The sequence below is a fragment of the Tyto alba genome, unplaced genomic scaffold, assembly GCF_018691265.1.
Source record: "Tyto alba isolate M040663 unplaced genomic scaffold, T.alba_DEE_v4.0 Super-Scaffold_38, whole genome shotgun sequence".
NCBI lineage: Eukaryota > Metazoa > Chordata > Aves > Strigiformes > Tytonidae > Tyto > Tyto alba.
Window position 1 is genome coordinate 36741235 of NW_024881313.1, and position 13716 is coordinate 36754950.

General features: G+C 48.5%; 1 protein-coding gene across 1 annotated transcript; it reads right to left on the reverse strand.

The window, feature by feature from the left end:
* Nucleotides 1-1598: 1598 nt before the first annotated feature.
* LOC116964136 (zinc finger protein 2-like) lies at nucleotides 1599-8472 on the reverse strand. The gene is made up of 3 exons (XM_033002846.2): nucleotides 5956-8472; nucleotides 5741-5773; nucleotides 1599-3821 (listed from the first exon to the last, which is right to left on the reverse strand). Exons 1-2 carry the CDS (start codon nucleotides 7141-7143, stop codon nucleotides 5765-5767), a joined length of 1197 nt encoding a protein of 398 aa, XP_032858737.2. The 5' UTR covers nucleotides 7144-8472; the 3' UTR covers nucleotides 1599-3821; nucleotides 5741-5764.
* Nucleotides 8473-13716: the final 5244 nt, after the last annotated feature.

Genomic DNA, 13716 nt, shown 5'->3' on the forward strand with positions numbered 1-13716 from the left:
CATTTTCTGGTGTCTGCTGTCTGGTCTGTGAGGAGTTGGAGGTATGGGAAGAGCCAGCGTTGTAATCAATTGTTTTCCCAGCAGTCAGCACACAAATCAACCCACACAAGCTAAATCCATCTGTGTCAACCTTTAACTGATATAATGCCGAGAGCAATGTTTAAGCCAATTGATCTGTAATTGGGTTAAACAGGTGCTGCTTCAGACCAGGCTGCTATGTCTTCATTTATAAATTGATGAGAAATGCAGCTGCTTTGCACTAAGACAAGTGAGAAACCCTCAGGACCTATTCCCCAAAAGCCAAAGCAAAGAAAACTTGTCAGGGGCTTTCTTTTTCAGTTTTCATGTTGGGAACAGAGCAAAGCTCTGCTCTTTCTTTAGAGGCTACACATTAGGAAGGGTTCCTCCCCCAAGTAAATAATTCCATACTTCCGAGCTCTGGTTTCCTCCAGTGTCAGGCAGAAATACCAGGAGTGTCTGGAAAGTGCCTTTAGGTTTGGTTATACCGGTGGATATTTGCTACTCTCCCACTACCTCCAGCAGGTTCTGGCTGAGCTCCCACACCGATTGGTGCTCATCCAGCAATTGGTAATTCCCAGTTGCATCATTCTCAGAAGGCATGAAAAATGATCAGAGATTTCATTCCCCGCTTTGCTAGCTGTTCCCCCTCTGACCAGGAGCCCCTCAGTAGTTTTCCAAATCCCACAACCCCATGGTAAAAAATGTAATGATGAAAAGAAAAGCCCATGATTTAATTTTCTGCCTCTTGGGGGAAATCAGATATGAAATAATAAATATATATTATGGCTTCCAGGCAAAACCCTGCTGGTCACTAATACCTACAGATTAATTGTACTAATCCACTGTGATCAAGGGAAGATGCTTGGCTACTTGGCACTATTCTGGTCCCTCGCTTATGAAACTCCATCTCCATGTTTGAAAGAAAAATCTTTACATAACCGTAATCATTCAGATAAGAAAAGGACTAAACTGTCCCGAAACATTTTATCTTTTGCACAGATGCTGCCTATGAATTTTGACTTGATTAAATAACACAGCAACATAATATTTTGTTCTGAATAACAAATGTCCCTCTGCAGGAGGGAAGGAGCAAGTCTGCTCCCTCAACGGGCTGTTTGATGTAAACAGAAATGGGGATTGATGGAGGCTGGAGGATCAGGCAGTTCACCTGGTGGGTGAGACTCCAGGTGTGGTCTCCCCAGAGCGGAGCAGAGGGGCAGAATCCCCTCCCTCGACCTGCTGGCCACACTGCTCTTGCTGCAGCCCAGGACATGGTTGGATTTCTGGGCTGTCAGCACACATTGTCAGGTCATGTTGAGCCTCTCATCAGCCAACACCCTGAAGTCCTTCTCCGCAAGGCTGCTCTCAATCCACTCATTGCCCAACCTATCTTAGTGTTTGGGATTGCCCCAACTCCTGTGCACGTCCTTGCCCTTGGCCTTGTTGAACTCCATGTTGTTCCCACGGGCCCACCTCTCCAGCCTGTCCAGGTCCCTCTGGATGGCATCCCAGCCCTCCAGCGTGTCACCGCACCACACACCTTGGTGTCATCGGCGAACTTGCTGAGGGTGCACTCGACCCCACTGTCCACGTCACCAGCAAAGTTGTTGAACAGCACTGGTACAAACACCCACCCCTGAGGAACACCAATCGTCACCACTCTCCACCTGGACATTGAGCCGTTGACCAAAACTCTTTGAGTGTGACCATTCAGCCAACTCCTCATCCACCCAGTGGTCCATCCATCAAATCCACATCTCTCCAATTTAGAAACAATGATGTCGTGCGGGACAGTGTCAAAGGCTTTGCACAAATCCAGGTAGATGACACCATTTGCTCTTCCCTTATCCACCTCACTCTTGTTTCCTGTCCTGCTGCTCATTCCCTCCCCGATGAGCTCCTGTCTGTAAAGCTATGATCACCATCAAACAGTAACAATCTCGAGAGGAGACAAGCAGGATGCACCAGACGCTTGGAGACAAGATTTCTCATCAGTCACAATTTTCACCTGTATTTTGCCGCTGTTGATGACTGATTTTTGCAGACTGATTTGCATCAAGATGAGTGAGGACCTTGCATGTGCTTTTCCAAATGTTTCTAGAGAGACTTGGAAAATTTAAATCTCTTCTCAAGGATTTTTATAGCGAAACCTCAGTCTCACACAATCCCCTGTTCAGACCTGCCATGGGATGAAGGACTGAACCAAGACAAAGAAGCTGGTGTCCTGGTCCCAGGTGGATTCTTCTGTCCCAGGCTCTCACCTCTCCCACCTCCATCCCATTCACTTGAATCCTATTGACTTGAATCCAACAGCACTGAAACACAGCTTTGTTCAGTACGGCTTTTTATTATAAAAATAGAGGCAAACCGTATTGAAATCAGAGGCAATATAGAAAAAATCTAGGGGAAAAAGGTGAATTGCATAGGTGGAGGATCCTATGCAGCAAAAGTATGTTGATATGTGATATTAAAAAGAAAGACAATAGCAAAATATAATTTATTTTGCTTTGTAAAAAGAAACATAGGGAAGAACAGAAAATAACATTGGATCATATGTTAATATTTCAGGATCAGATGTTAATATATCAGTGGGTTTCCACAAGTCTTGCTAGTTTCTCTGTCTCCTGCACAGCTCCCTTCTATATAAATACAAATATATAAATAAATACAAAGTAATAAAAAATATACCTCTGTGTGGATTATACAAGCCTTTCCACACCCCTATCTGTACCAGCTCGCTCCCTCGGGAAGCCACACACAGCTGGGACCGTTTGCAGGCAGAGCTTCACCAGCACAGTGCAGCTCAGCAAACAAATTGTTAAGGGCCGGGATGTTTTTGCATCAGAGGGCTCTGCAGTGCTCACTCCACGTGCCAATCACATTTAGTAACTGCTGGCCATAACTGTGTCCCTACAGCCCCGACTCTTTTCCTGAATGAATTGGCTGCTGGGGGCTAAAACCAGCATGAACTGATGGGGATGTCTCCCTCCAAGCCCAGCTCCCCTTTGCAGCCTGTGAAGATGTAGGCAGTAGAGTCAATGAAGTCCTGGAATATCGTCCCAGGGTGGACATCTAAATAGGGCAGAAAAATCCCTTTCTCCATCTCCCTCTTTCTCTCCTTTGATTTTAAGTATGGGATGACCAGCTCAGATGTTTATATCTGTGCTGTAGAGACATGAATTCAGGCGAGATAAAGCCAGCCCCAGAGCACGGTGGACTTTGTAAGACTAAGAATTTATCTTCACTCACCCCACGGCAGCCAAAGTTTTCTAGAGAGCCGGTGAAAAACTGCCCAACCACAGCTCACAAACACAGGGCTGCTTCTGTTCCCCAAAGGAGGGTCCAGCTGGGCCGTGCTCATGACCTACTATTTCTTCTCCTGGGTCTTATTTGGAAGGTGCTGAGGCAAAGCCTTTTCTTCTATCCGCGCTCGAATAACATGGCCTATTACTCATCACCCGTAATCCTCCTGGCCAGAAAAGCAGTCGCCTAATCAGGGCAGAACTTTTGCCATGCGATGTACATAGCCGCTCCCCAATCATCCCCGGTTAGAATTTGTTTATGTGCAGCAGGATTATTAGCAAGACATAATGTGAGTTAAAGAAATCAGAATCAGTTAGAAAAGAGGAGCCCTATGATTTATTTCTCACTGTCATTTAATTCCTGAGAGAAAATCCCCAAACAAGGGACAAGACCAGGACAACTGATCAGCGAGGGCTGAGCCTACGCACCAGCTCGCTGTCTCTTTAGCTTGCAGAAATAGGGCAGAGCTGTGCAAAGATTACTGGAGAAGGAACATCCTGCACAAAAAAAAAAAAAAAAAAGCAAGTTTAAAAGGGTACAAAGCTTTCAGTCTTCCACCATGGCCTGTTTTCCAGTGAATGATTTAGTTCCCTGCTTTTCATAAAATAGTTTAATGTACTGTTGTCATGGCTGTTATCAGTCTACCTATTTAGGTCTGATGAATTTACCACCAGTGAAACAACTGCAGGAAAAAAAACCTCAAACAACTAAAACAACAGGAATGCTGAAGGAAATCTTCAAAATCAAACAGATCATCTAGAGTAAAAAAAAAAAAAAAAAAAAAAAAAGTCCTTAATTTTGTATAACTATCCATTTGGCTCATCTGGTGACCTTGTAAAGTTTGTAGACAACCTGGCCCAGTTTTTCAAGCTAATAGTGGTGTTTCCATCCTTCCTTTGCCCCTGCCATCACTTCGTGGCATCGGAGCTCTTTGCTGTAGTTAATGGCAGGGTATTAATTTAATGGATGGGATGTAGAGCTGCAGGGGCTGCACTGGGGACTGGACCGCAGGGCGCACACCGAATCCAGCAATGGTGAGTGCTGCTAAAAGCACAGGGGGAAGGGGATCATTTCACACCGGGTGATTTTAATGGGGAGGGGGCTGCTTGAGCTCTAAAGGTATGTGCAGGTGCTGAAAGCTAGCCCTGTGTGGACGTGGTGTTGTGCTTCGCTGCCTTCGTGCAACCTCAGAGGCAAAACCTGGCAGCTAAGGGGGGAGTGAGAGGGTGAAGGGTGCTTCTCTGGGCATGGGGAGCACCCAGCTCTGGGGACGGGGTGGTGAACCCCCTTCTTTCTATCGCTGAAATGAGCTCTGGCAGTAACATCAGCAGCAACAGAACCCTCCTGGCAAATCTGAAGTGGTACTCTGACTGTCCAGAAAAACCCTTCCTTCTTCTCCCCCCAAAACCCACTCTGAACAGCAAGTTGGCTTGGCCAGGTGGCCTTAGAGGTGCACCTTGGAGATGGCCTCTGCGTCACTAAGATGGGTCGGAGGGGTCCTATGGGACAGTGCAGTCTCCACGCCATATGTGGGGAGGCTCATCTGTACCCGTGGTGGGAGCAGCCTTTGGTAACCCGCCAACTCCACCTGCTTTGGTGGGGCGCTGGGAGCGACCTGACACCTCCTTTTCTTGGCAGAGCAATGAAACGCACCTTTTGCTGGTGCCACGCTGTGGTCCCACCTGCAAACGGGTGGCACAGAGGACAGTGGCAGAGGGTTTCACCCTAACGGAGTGAGGCTCTGCACGGCACAGACCAGCGCCTCGAGGTTTAGGAGCCACAGCTTGGCATTGCAGCTGAGCATGGGGTGTGAGAAACAGGTCTGACAGCCCTCCCAAATGCTGCTCTGACATGTGGCTGTGCAATGAATGCCCCCCGCTCCACAATAAATATGCCCCGGGATTATCCCGCACAATCAAGCCATGCGTGAGGTCATTTTAAACTAGGAAAAACGTCTTCATGTGAACCCTGCCAGGGCTTTTACTCTGGCTCTGCAAACTAGGCTGTGTGGGTGGGTGTTTGCCCTCCATGAGGGGTGTTACTGACCTCAGTGGCCCTTCGCCAGGTGCCAGCAGGGTCCCCATCCCCGAGCCCTTTGGCCATGACATCCTCCCTTATTTCTGGCAGCAATTTTTCCACATTAGAAGACCCGGGGCTGCTCCATGTGTCTGCAGGACATCTGATGGTGGTGTCAGCTGCTGGAAGGCTAGGGACCAACAATGGTCTGCTCTGAATCCTGCCAGGAAGTTTGTGATGGGAAGCCTCATCAATTGGTGAGATTTTTAGTCTTTTTTTTAAAAAAAAAAAAAAAAAAAGACCAAAAATCTCACCAAATGATGAGGCTTCCCATCACAAAGCTCCACCTCTTGGAATCATGTGAAAATATCAGAAATCACAGATTTCAGACTTTACTTACTTGCTTAAAAAAAACACAAGCTTCTCAGCCCTCCTGTTAGGGAAAAAAAACCCCCAAACCTCCTGAAATGAGGACTTTTATATAATATACAAAGAATATATTTATATCCCTCCCTTGCCCCCTAATTTCACATGTGTCAGCCAGTTTTGACTGAGGTTTGATTCAGGGATTTCTGTGTCTTCACCACAATGATGGGGGCTGCTATGGGCACTCACTGGCTCTGGGGACACATGGCCAGTCGTGAGGTTCTCAGGGGGCTCCTCTCCCTCACCAGGAGGGCTTTGCTTCTTGAGGTGGTTCCTCTGGTGCCTCTTGAAATGTCGAATGGTGCTATAGCTTTGCCCACAGTCAGAGCAGATAAATGGGCTCCGGTGGGTGTGAGTGAGCTGGTGCTTCATGAGGTTGGCCTTCTGTGAGAAGCTTTTGCTGCACTGGGGGCACTGTAAGGACGCCTCTGCTGTGTGAATCTGCTGGTGGGTAATCAAGAATTCCTTCCTCTTGAAGTCCTTCCCACACGTGGCACACTTGAATGGCTGGTCCTCAGCATGGAAGGGCCGGTGGATCCGGAGCTGGGCCCTGTCAGGAAAGACCTGTCCACACTTGCTGCAGAGGTTGGGCTCATACTTGCTGTGGTCCTGCTGGTGGGTGATGAGGGCGATCTCCTTGCAGAAACCTCTCCCGCAGACAGCACAGGTAAAGGACCATTCCTTGCCCTGGGGTCTAAGCGGAACTGGGGCTGGCGGTGGCTGGTGCCCCCGCATGTGGACTCGCTGGTGAGTGGTGAGGGCAATCTTCTGTGTGAAGATCACCAATGGGGAGCTGCCAACAGGGGACAGCCGCGCTCTCCACATCTTTGCCACCCATCTTGGCATTATCATTGACATTGGCACTGGCGTTGGTCTTGACGCTGGCACCGGTGTTGGTGTTGGCATTGTCATTGCCATTGGCATCAGTGTCAGCATTGGCATATTGGTGTTGGCACCGCTATCTTTGCTGCCTCCTTTGTCCATACCACGCTCATGGATGCAGCAGTGCTTCACCAAGGTGACCTTCTGGTGGAAGCTCTTGCCGCAGGTGAGACAGCGGAAGGGCTGGCCACCGGTGTGGACACGCTGGTGGGTGACCAACTGGGTGTGCTGGGTGCAGCACTTGCCACACTGCCCACAGCCATAGGGCTTCTCCCCGATGTGGGTCCACTCGTGCTTGGTCAAGCTCCCCCCTCTTGGCGAAGCCCTTGCCCCAAACCCCACAGTGGTGACGCCGGCCCTTGGCATGAGCTTGCTGGTGGTTGGCCAGGTTGCCCTTCTCAGTCTTCCCACACTGCCTACAGGCATGAGTACCACCGAGGGTGGTGAGGCACTGCCCACCCCCTGTGGCACTGGGGCTCTCCTTCTCCCACGCATGGACACGGTGGTGGGCTGTGAGGCTGACCTTCTGGCTGAAGCGCTCTCCAGCTTGGTCAGCGTCACCCTCCTCACAGCCTTCAGCCTCCACCTCCTCCTTATGGAATTTCTGGTGGGCTTCCGGGATGCTCTTGTGCTTGAAATTGTCCCCACAAATCAGGCAAGTGTACAACTTCTCCTGAGTGTGGCTGAGAAAATTCTCTACTTCCAAGAGCTTCAGCATCATCATGGCTGGCTGTTCCATCACCTGGCTCTTCAGAGGTGGGGGCCTGGCTGGTGTTCCTTAGGGCAGTCATCACTGGGATTCCTCCTGGCCATTGCCACCAGCTTCCCTTGCCTGCCAGGGCTGCTGGGAGGTAGCAATCATATGAAAGTGCCAGTGCTGGTTTGAGTTACTCTTCTCTAGATGAAAGCCTGTGTTTTCCTTCATGAGGGCTGAACCTGAGAAGAAACAAAAGCAAGTGTTATTGTCAAGGACAACAGGAAAAAAACAAACAAACAAATAAACCACTTTTAGTGTGGTAAGCTGTTATGTGGAAAAGAAAATAATAAATAAAAGCCCAGCCAAGCTTAGTTAATTATAGTAAAACCAAAGACTAAAAGACTGTAAAATCTAAGAGGGATTGAAGGGGGTTGCTGGAACTGCCTGACACAGGCTGGAGTTTCTCCACATCTCCAGGTACTCATGACAAGAAACTGGTGGTTGGGGGGATCCTGTGCTGATCTCTGAGTGGGAACCGGCACCACTTTTCCTTCAGAGGGGTGGTGAAGGCTGGTGGTCATAACCATCAGGGACCAACTCCCAGTCTAGAACCTCTAGAACTAAATCCCTCTTGGTGAGGGGCACACCCAGGCCCATTTCTGGAGGGTCCGTGGGGTGATGCATTCCCTCATCTGAGCCAGGATGACCAGACCAGGGGCTGGGGCCAGGGCCAGGGCCAGACATGCCTCGTGAAGAGTGGTCAATGCGATCATCTGTGCCTCTTTCAGTGCACTGACAGAGAGGGACATTTTGGGACAACAGAGGGACGTGCTGAAGATGAGCAAAGTTTCTGGGACATATCATGTTGTCCTCCCTAGCTTCCAGAAAGCACTGAAATCTCACATCTGTGAAACAGAACTGCCCAAGCACTGGCTGTGGCTCATCAGCCTGTGCGAACCCCATGGGGCTCTCATCCCCCAGCAGGTGCCCATTTATTTCTCTAGAGATTTTGTGCCACTTCCAACTTGGTGAGGCGACAGAGACATCTGGGTCACAGCTGCAGCCAGACAGGCTGGAGGCAGAAGGGAAACTCATTCTGATTCCCTCAGTCCTCTGTGCAGCAGCAGGGCAGACACCGGAGCCTGTGCAAGGCTGCTAGGGCTGCTGGCCAGGAAGACATCTGAATGGACAGAGAGGTCCTCCTGGTGTCCAGGAGGACAGCAAGGACTCATCTCCTTCCCCTGTCCCCTTGCCTTGCAGCTGGACTGCTGAAAGTCCAGCTTTGCCTCGGTGCCAGCTTCAATTTGCAGGTTGTCACGCCCGACACATGAAGGGTGCAGCCACAACCCCACCAGCATTATTGACCCAACTGCATGAAAAGTCCAGGCTGAAGAAGAACCCCATTTGCTGTAGACTTTCTTCATGGGAGAACCAACACCAAACTGCCCTGGGAACTTAGCTGAGGCAGTTCCTGGGGAGGGGTCCCTGGTGCAGGTGCAGCCAGCCAAAACTCTCCTCCCCTGCTCCTTGACACCCAAGTGCCCCAAAGTGATGAGGTGTCCCGAGAAGCCCCTGCCCAACCCCTCGGCTGGACAAAGGGAGTCCTGATCCAGCCACCCCAGTGGGCACCCAGGGCATTTGCAGCACCTCTGCTCCTTTCTCATCAAGAGAAAGGATGGGTGTTGGGTGAGATGTTCTCTGGGGACATTTCAGACTGGGGAATGGAGGTTGCTTCTACTCTCTGTGGTGACCAACTTTTCCAAGCCCAGAGATGACTCCAGGCAAACTTTTCTTTCCAGCTGTGTCACATACTGGACTGTTTTTTTTCTGGACATGGCTGCATGTCAGCACAGCTGCCTGAATTTCGCTTGTGAAACACACAAAGAGGATCAGCTCCTCGGCTGTTGCTCTGCTCCTTTCACTAGGAATAAACCCTCACGCCAGCACAGACACACAAGCACAGGCAGGCAGAGCTCCTCCTTGCAAGGCAGAAGCTGGACTGATCAACTCATTCCCACCCGTGCCTCTATCACTCCTGAAAGAACTTCTCACACAGTTGCCCCAGAAGGATCATTTTGAGACAGATTTTAAAGGACGGACGCCCCTTCCCGTGTTGTGCTGCTGTTCTTGCTCCCCGTGTTTAGCTCCCATGCCGAGCTGTACCTCCAACACCACCGGTCACCTCCAGCCACGGGAGCAAGCCAAATCTCTCAGGCAGGATTCAGCCTGAGAAAGACAAGCAAGGTGATTTATCCCAACTGGGTTAGTTTGCTCCACCACAGCCAACCTTTACAAACAGTCCAGCTTCACAGCAGCCACCTCATCTTCCAGAGATGTCCTCCTGCTGACCTGGGATGCTGCGGGATGCATGCAGACACCACGGAGGGGTTCAGCCCTGAGCATCCCATCCTGGCCCCAGACATCCCAGCTCAGCCATTTACCGACCTGTGTCCCATCTTCCTCAGCAGAATGCTGACCTGGAAGCATCAGTGACCAAATTTTCTATCCACTTTCAGCTTTTCTTCTTCTTCCAGCTACTTTGTTCATGTCTGCTGGTGCTGACTCTCAGGAAGTCTGTGTCAGTGATGCAAAAACTACAGGGGGAGGAGAGACAAAGAGGAGCTGGGTCAGGGAGAGAAGGGTCTTAGTGGGGAGGAAACAGCAGCCCTAAAATCTTTCAGGCATGGGTGTGGGGATGGCCAGCCAGCACTGCCTCCCCATTCACTTTAGAGGATGCCTATGTTTGGTGGCTGGGGGTTGTTTTAGGGAACCACACACTGCAGGAGGTTGTAAGCAGCTTTTGATGTACATTACTTCTCTTTTTTAATTGCTATTTTTAGGCAGCTGAACTGCACTGCTTTGCATTAGAAGTCCCCATTACGTACCTCTGAGCCCTCACTGCGGATGCTTTCACTCTCTGTGCATGTGGCTGACCCCCCTTAGAGTTGTGAAAGCAAGGAAAGCCATCCTATTCTCCTCATCCATGACCTTTTTGGTTTTGGATCTCAAAACATTTTGCAGCTGGGAAATGCAGTGAGGTGACTTGGAAGAGGACATTTGACAGAACAGTGGCAGAGCCCAGGACTGCATCGTCTGTTAGACACGGTGGAGGGGGTCTCCACCTTGTGACTCCAAGAAAAGTATTTCCTCCTTGTGCCTGTGAGTCACCTTGTGAGACTCCAGCTCCCAGGGGAGGCTGGACTGCCTGTTCCGGGGTGCTTCATAGCAGTTAGTAGGCTGCCTGGATTAGGCAGTGCTGCCTACAGAAATCCACAGTAAAACCATTATCCTGCCAGTCTGCGTCACATACCAGGTCCTGGAGAATTTGGTGGCTGCTGGACATGTGCTAATTCAGGGTGATGGGAAACAAACAAATGGTTAAGTTCCTGGGCACCGGAGCACAATTTTCACAAATCTCATGTCTTTACCTGAAACTTTTACTCTGAGTCAGAGCTGGAACCAGGGATGAGTCCCAGGACAGAGCTGGATGATGCTGCCCTGAATGGAGTTTATCTGTATGGATGCAGAATTACTCATACAGACCCAGTCACTTTGCCTGGCTGTTTATCACTAGCACCTTTCACATGGCAGCTTGGGTAGTACAGGTTAAAGTTTTTTTTTTTGGGGGGGGGGCACTCCCAGAATTAGGACTTTTTTAAAAAATAGCAAGTTTTAAAAAATGAAAATAACCGTACTGTGTAAAAGTCCAGCCTGTGTTGGTCATTGCATAATTTCTTCTTGTGTTTTCTGATTTCAAATATGTGCTGCCTGGTGTCACTTAGAAGCCAGACCAATGGCTTCTGACATCATTATTCAGATGAAATGAATCCACAACTCTTTCAAAGCATGACATGGGGGAACAGAAGAGATGGATGAGGGTGTGCATCTGACACAGGTTTCTTGTGGAATTTTGTGTATATCCAAGTTTTTGCCTCAGTTCCCCCATCTCTAAAATTGGGCAGAAATACTGTAACTATTATTTCTGTCTTTTACAGGAACTTAATATTCTCAGGAAAAAAAAAAAGGTTATTATATCCCAGTTTTGAAGCCTTGGAAAAAACAGCTCCAGTTTTAAAGACCTCATGAAAGGGGGCAGAAGAGCAAAGGGTGACTTAAAGGCTACCTGCCACAAAACTGGGCAGCAAGGGCAAGGCTAACTAGCTGGGGAGAGAGACACAAGGAGCAAGGGCTGGGGACACTGCAGCTGCTGTACCTCTGGGAATAGATTCATTCCAGACTTTAAAACCATGATCACTGAAAATAAGGTGTGAATCCAGGTCCTATTAGTTTATATTACAAGCACAAGAAAAACAAAATATAATATAACAATACAGATGGGCCTGACTCTGATTCTGCTGGGTCCAGGACAAGGGCAGGATTTTCTTGTTACTCTCATCCAAGGAGTAGGAGAGGTCCAGAGGTGATGACAGCCCAAGCTGAAGAGCACAGGCTGAGAACTTGGGTCCCTTCTGGTCCGTAGAGCTGGACAAGTTTCTCCAGAAGGTGATTTAGGGGCAAAAACCTTAGTCAGATAACCTGAATCACCTCTCAGAGATCTCTTCTCTCTATTTTGACACGTGGTGGAGGTGGGAGACATGAAGAAATCTGGATGCGTGGTTCAGGGTCTGAAGGGGAGCGAAGTCCCATCAGTGTCAATGTTTTTCGTGAGCCCAGGACAGCAGCTGCCAGCATGGATGCTGTGTGACCTTCACATCTGTGTTCTCTGTGGCTATCCCCAACACCCTCTGGTCATCCAGACACAGACTCTTGCAGAGATGAGCAACCTGGGCCACCTTTCATGGTGGGTATTTTAGCCTACTATATCCCCACTCTTATCTGGGGATTTGCACCACCTGCTACACCACAGCAAAGGTCTCATAAGGCTTATACTTGGCATGGATCTCCCTGCCCTGGGGATGGTGCCTCCTTGGCCTTGCTTGTCTTACTCCTTGCAAGGGTGCTGCTTGATCCTGGTGCATCTCCTTCCAGCCCTGAACACAACTTTGGGCCTTCCTACAGTAGGCTATGGAATTTCTCTTTTTCAAGAAGCTCTTCCCACACGTACAACATTGATACAGTTGTGTGCCTTCAGGGTTTGGTACAGGGTACCTCCTCACAACACTCAGGTTTTATTTCCTCTTCTTGTTTTCCTCTCACTGGCTTTGCTGGTGGAGTACCCTTCATGCATCCTTGCCTTTGTTTTCCTCACGTGGGGTATACAGACCTGGATGGGGGTCTGGAGGGTCTGGAGACCACATGGCCATGTTCTTGGCTCCCGGATTTCCCCAGAAGAGTGGGCTGATGTGCAAGGCCTGGTGCTTTGCTGCCAAGGAATTAAAGTTTACAGCTACCGCATTTCCAGCCAGCATATTCTTGTTTTTATTCAGCTTTGTTGGGAATATTTTTTTGGAGGGAAGATCTCATTTCTCCTTCCTCATTTCAATTCCTGGTCTGGTTCCTATTCTCAGCATTCCTTTCAAGATACTTCTACTTTCTTTAAACCACCACAGTCTAAACCTGCTGGGCAAGACATGAAATAAAACTTCATCTCAGTGCCAAAGCTGGAGAAAAAGCACATCCAGAGTTGTCATTTAGGAAGTGATTGAATTTCCCCAGTTACAGTAAATAGCGGGAACTGGGGCTTGATGTAGAAAGCACCAAACAGAGGCTGGTATTGGGACTCCTGTGTTCAGCTCTGAGTCCTGGCATTGAGTTATCCCCTCTGCCCCTGCCTCTGTTTCAGGTAGTTTGTAAGTTTTGCCTTTACATTTACTTCATTTGGAAGGGAGACTGCTTATTTTACTCCTTCTTACACTCCTGACTATTACTCTGGTTGCAGCCAACCACGGGAATATAACAGGCTTAGCCACATCTACTACCATTTCTCACTGTTCTACTCTTAGAAACATGCAAGCTATTACTTCCATCAAAAGCACTTATACCTCTTATTTGTCCACCCATTTTAATTTAAGCACTTCAGAAATCTCAAGAGACCTTTATTTAAAGTAGACCTGGATAAATATGTGGTAGTATCTGATCTTTTGTAAAGCCAAGAGTTTATTCCAGGTAAACTTAAAAAAATTTTTTTCAACCTTTTTTCCTGGAAAACAAACCCAAATCTAAACAGTCATTTGAATATCTTTTACTTTCACCCCATAATGAAACATTTTGTTTTAGGATAGGGTTGACTCCTTATAAGGGAAAGAAAACCACCTCCAACCTACCAAAATGTAAAGCTTGCATTTATTTTCGAAGTAAGAAGATTGAAAATTTTTCAAAAGTTTTTCCTGGCTTTACAATTAGTTTTCTTAAATTTCCCCTTTTCTGTCAGCTTGAAGAATTCACAAATTCATAGTAAAGTGAAAATACTT

Excerpts from the sequence above, each read along its gene's own strand:
- LOC116964136 (XM_033002846.2), bottom strand. The coding sequence starts at position 7,143 with ATGCGTGGGAGAAGGAGAGCCCCAGTGCCACAGGGGGTGGGCAGTGCC.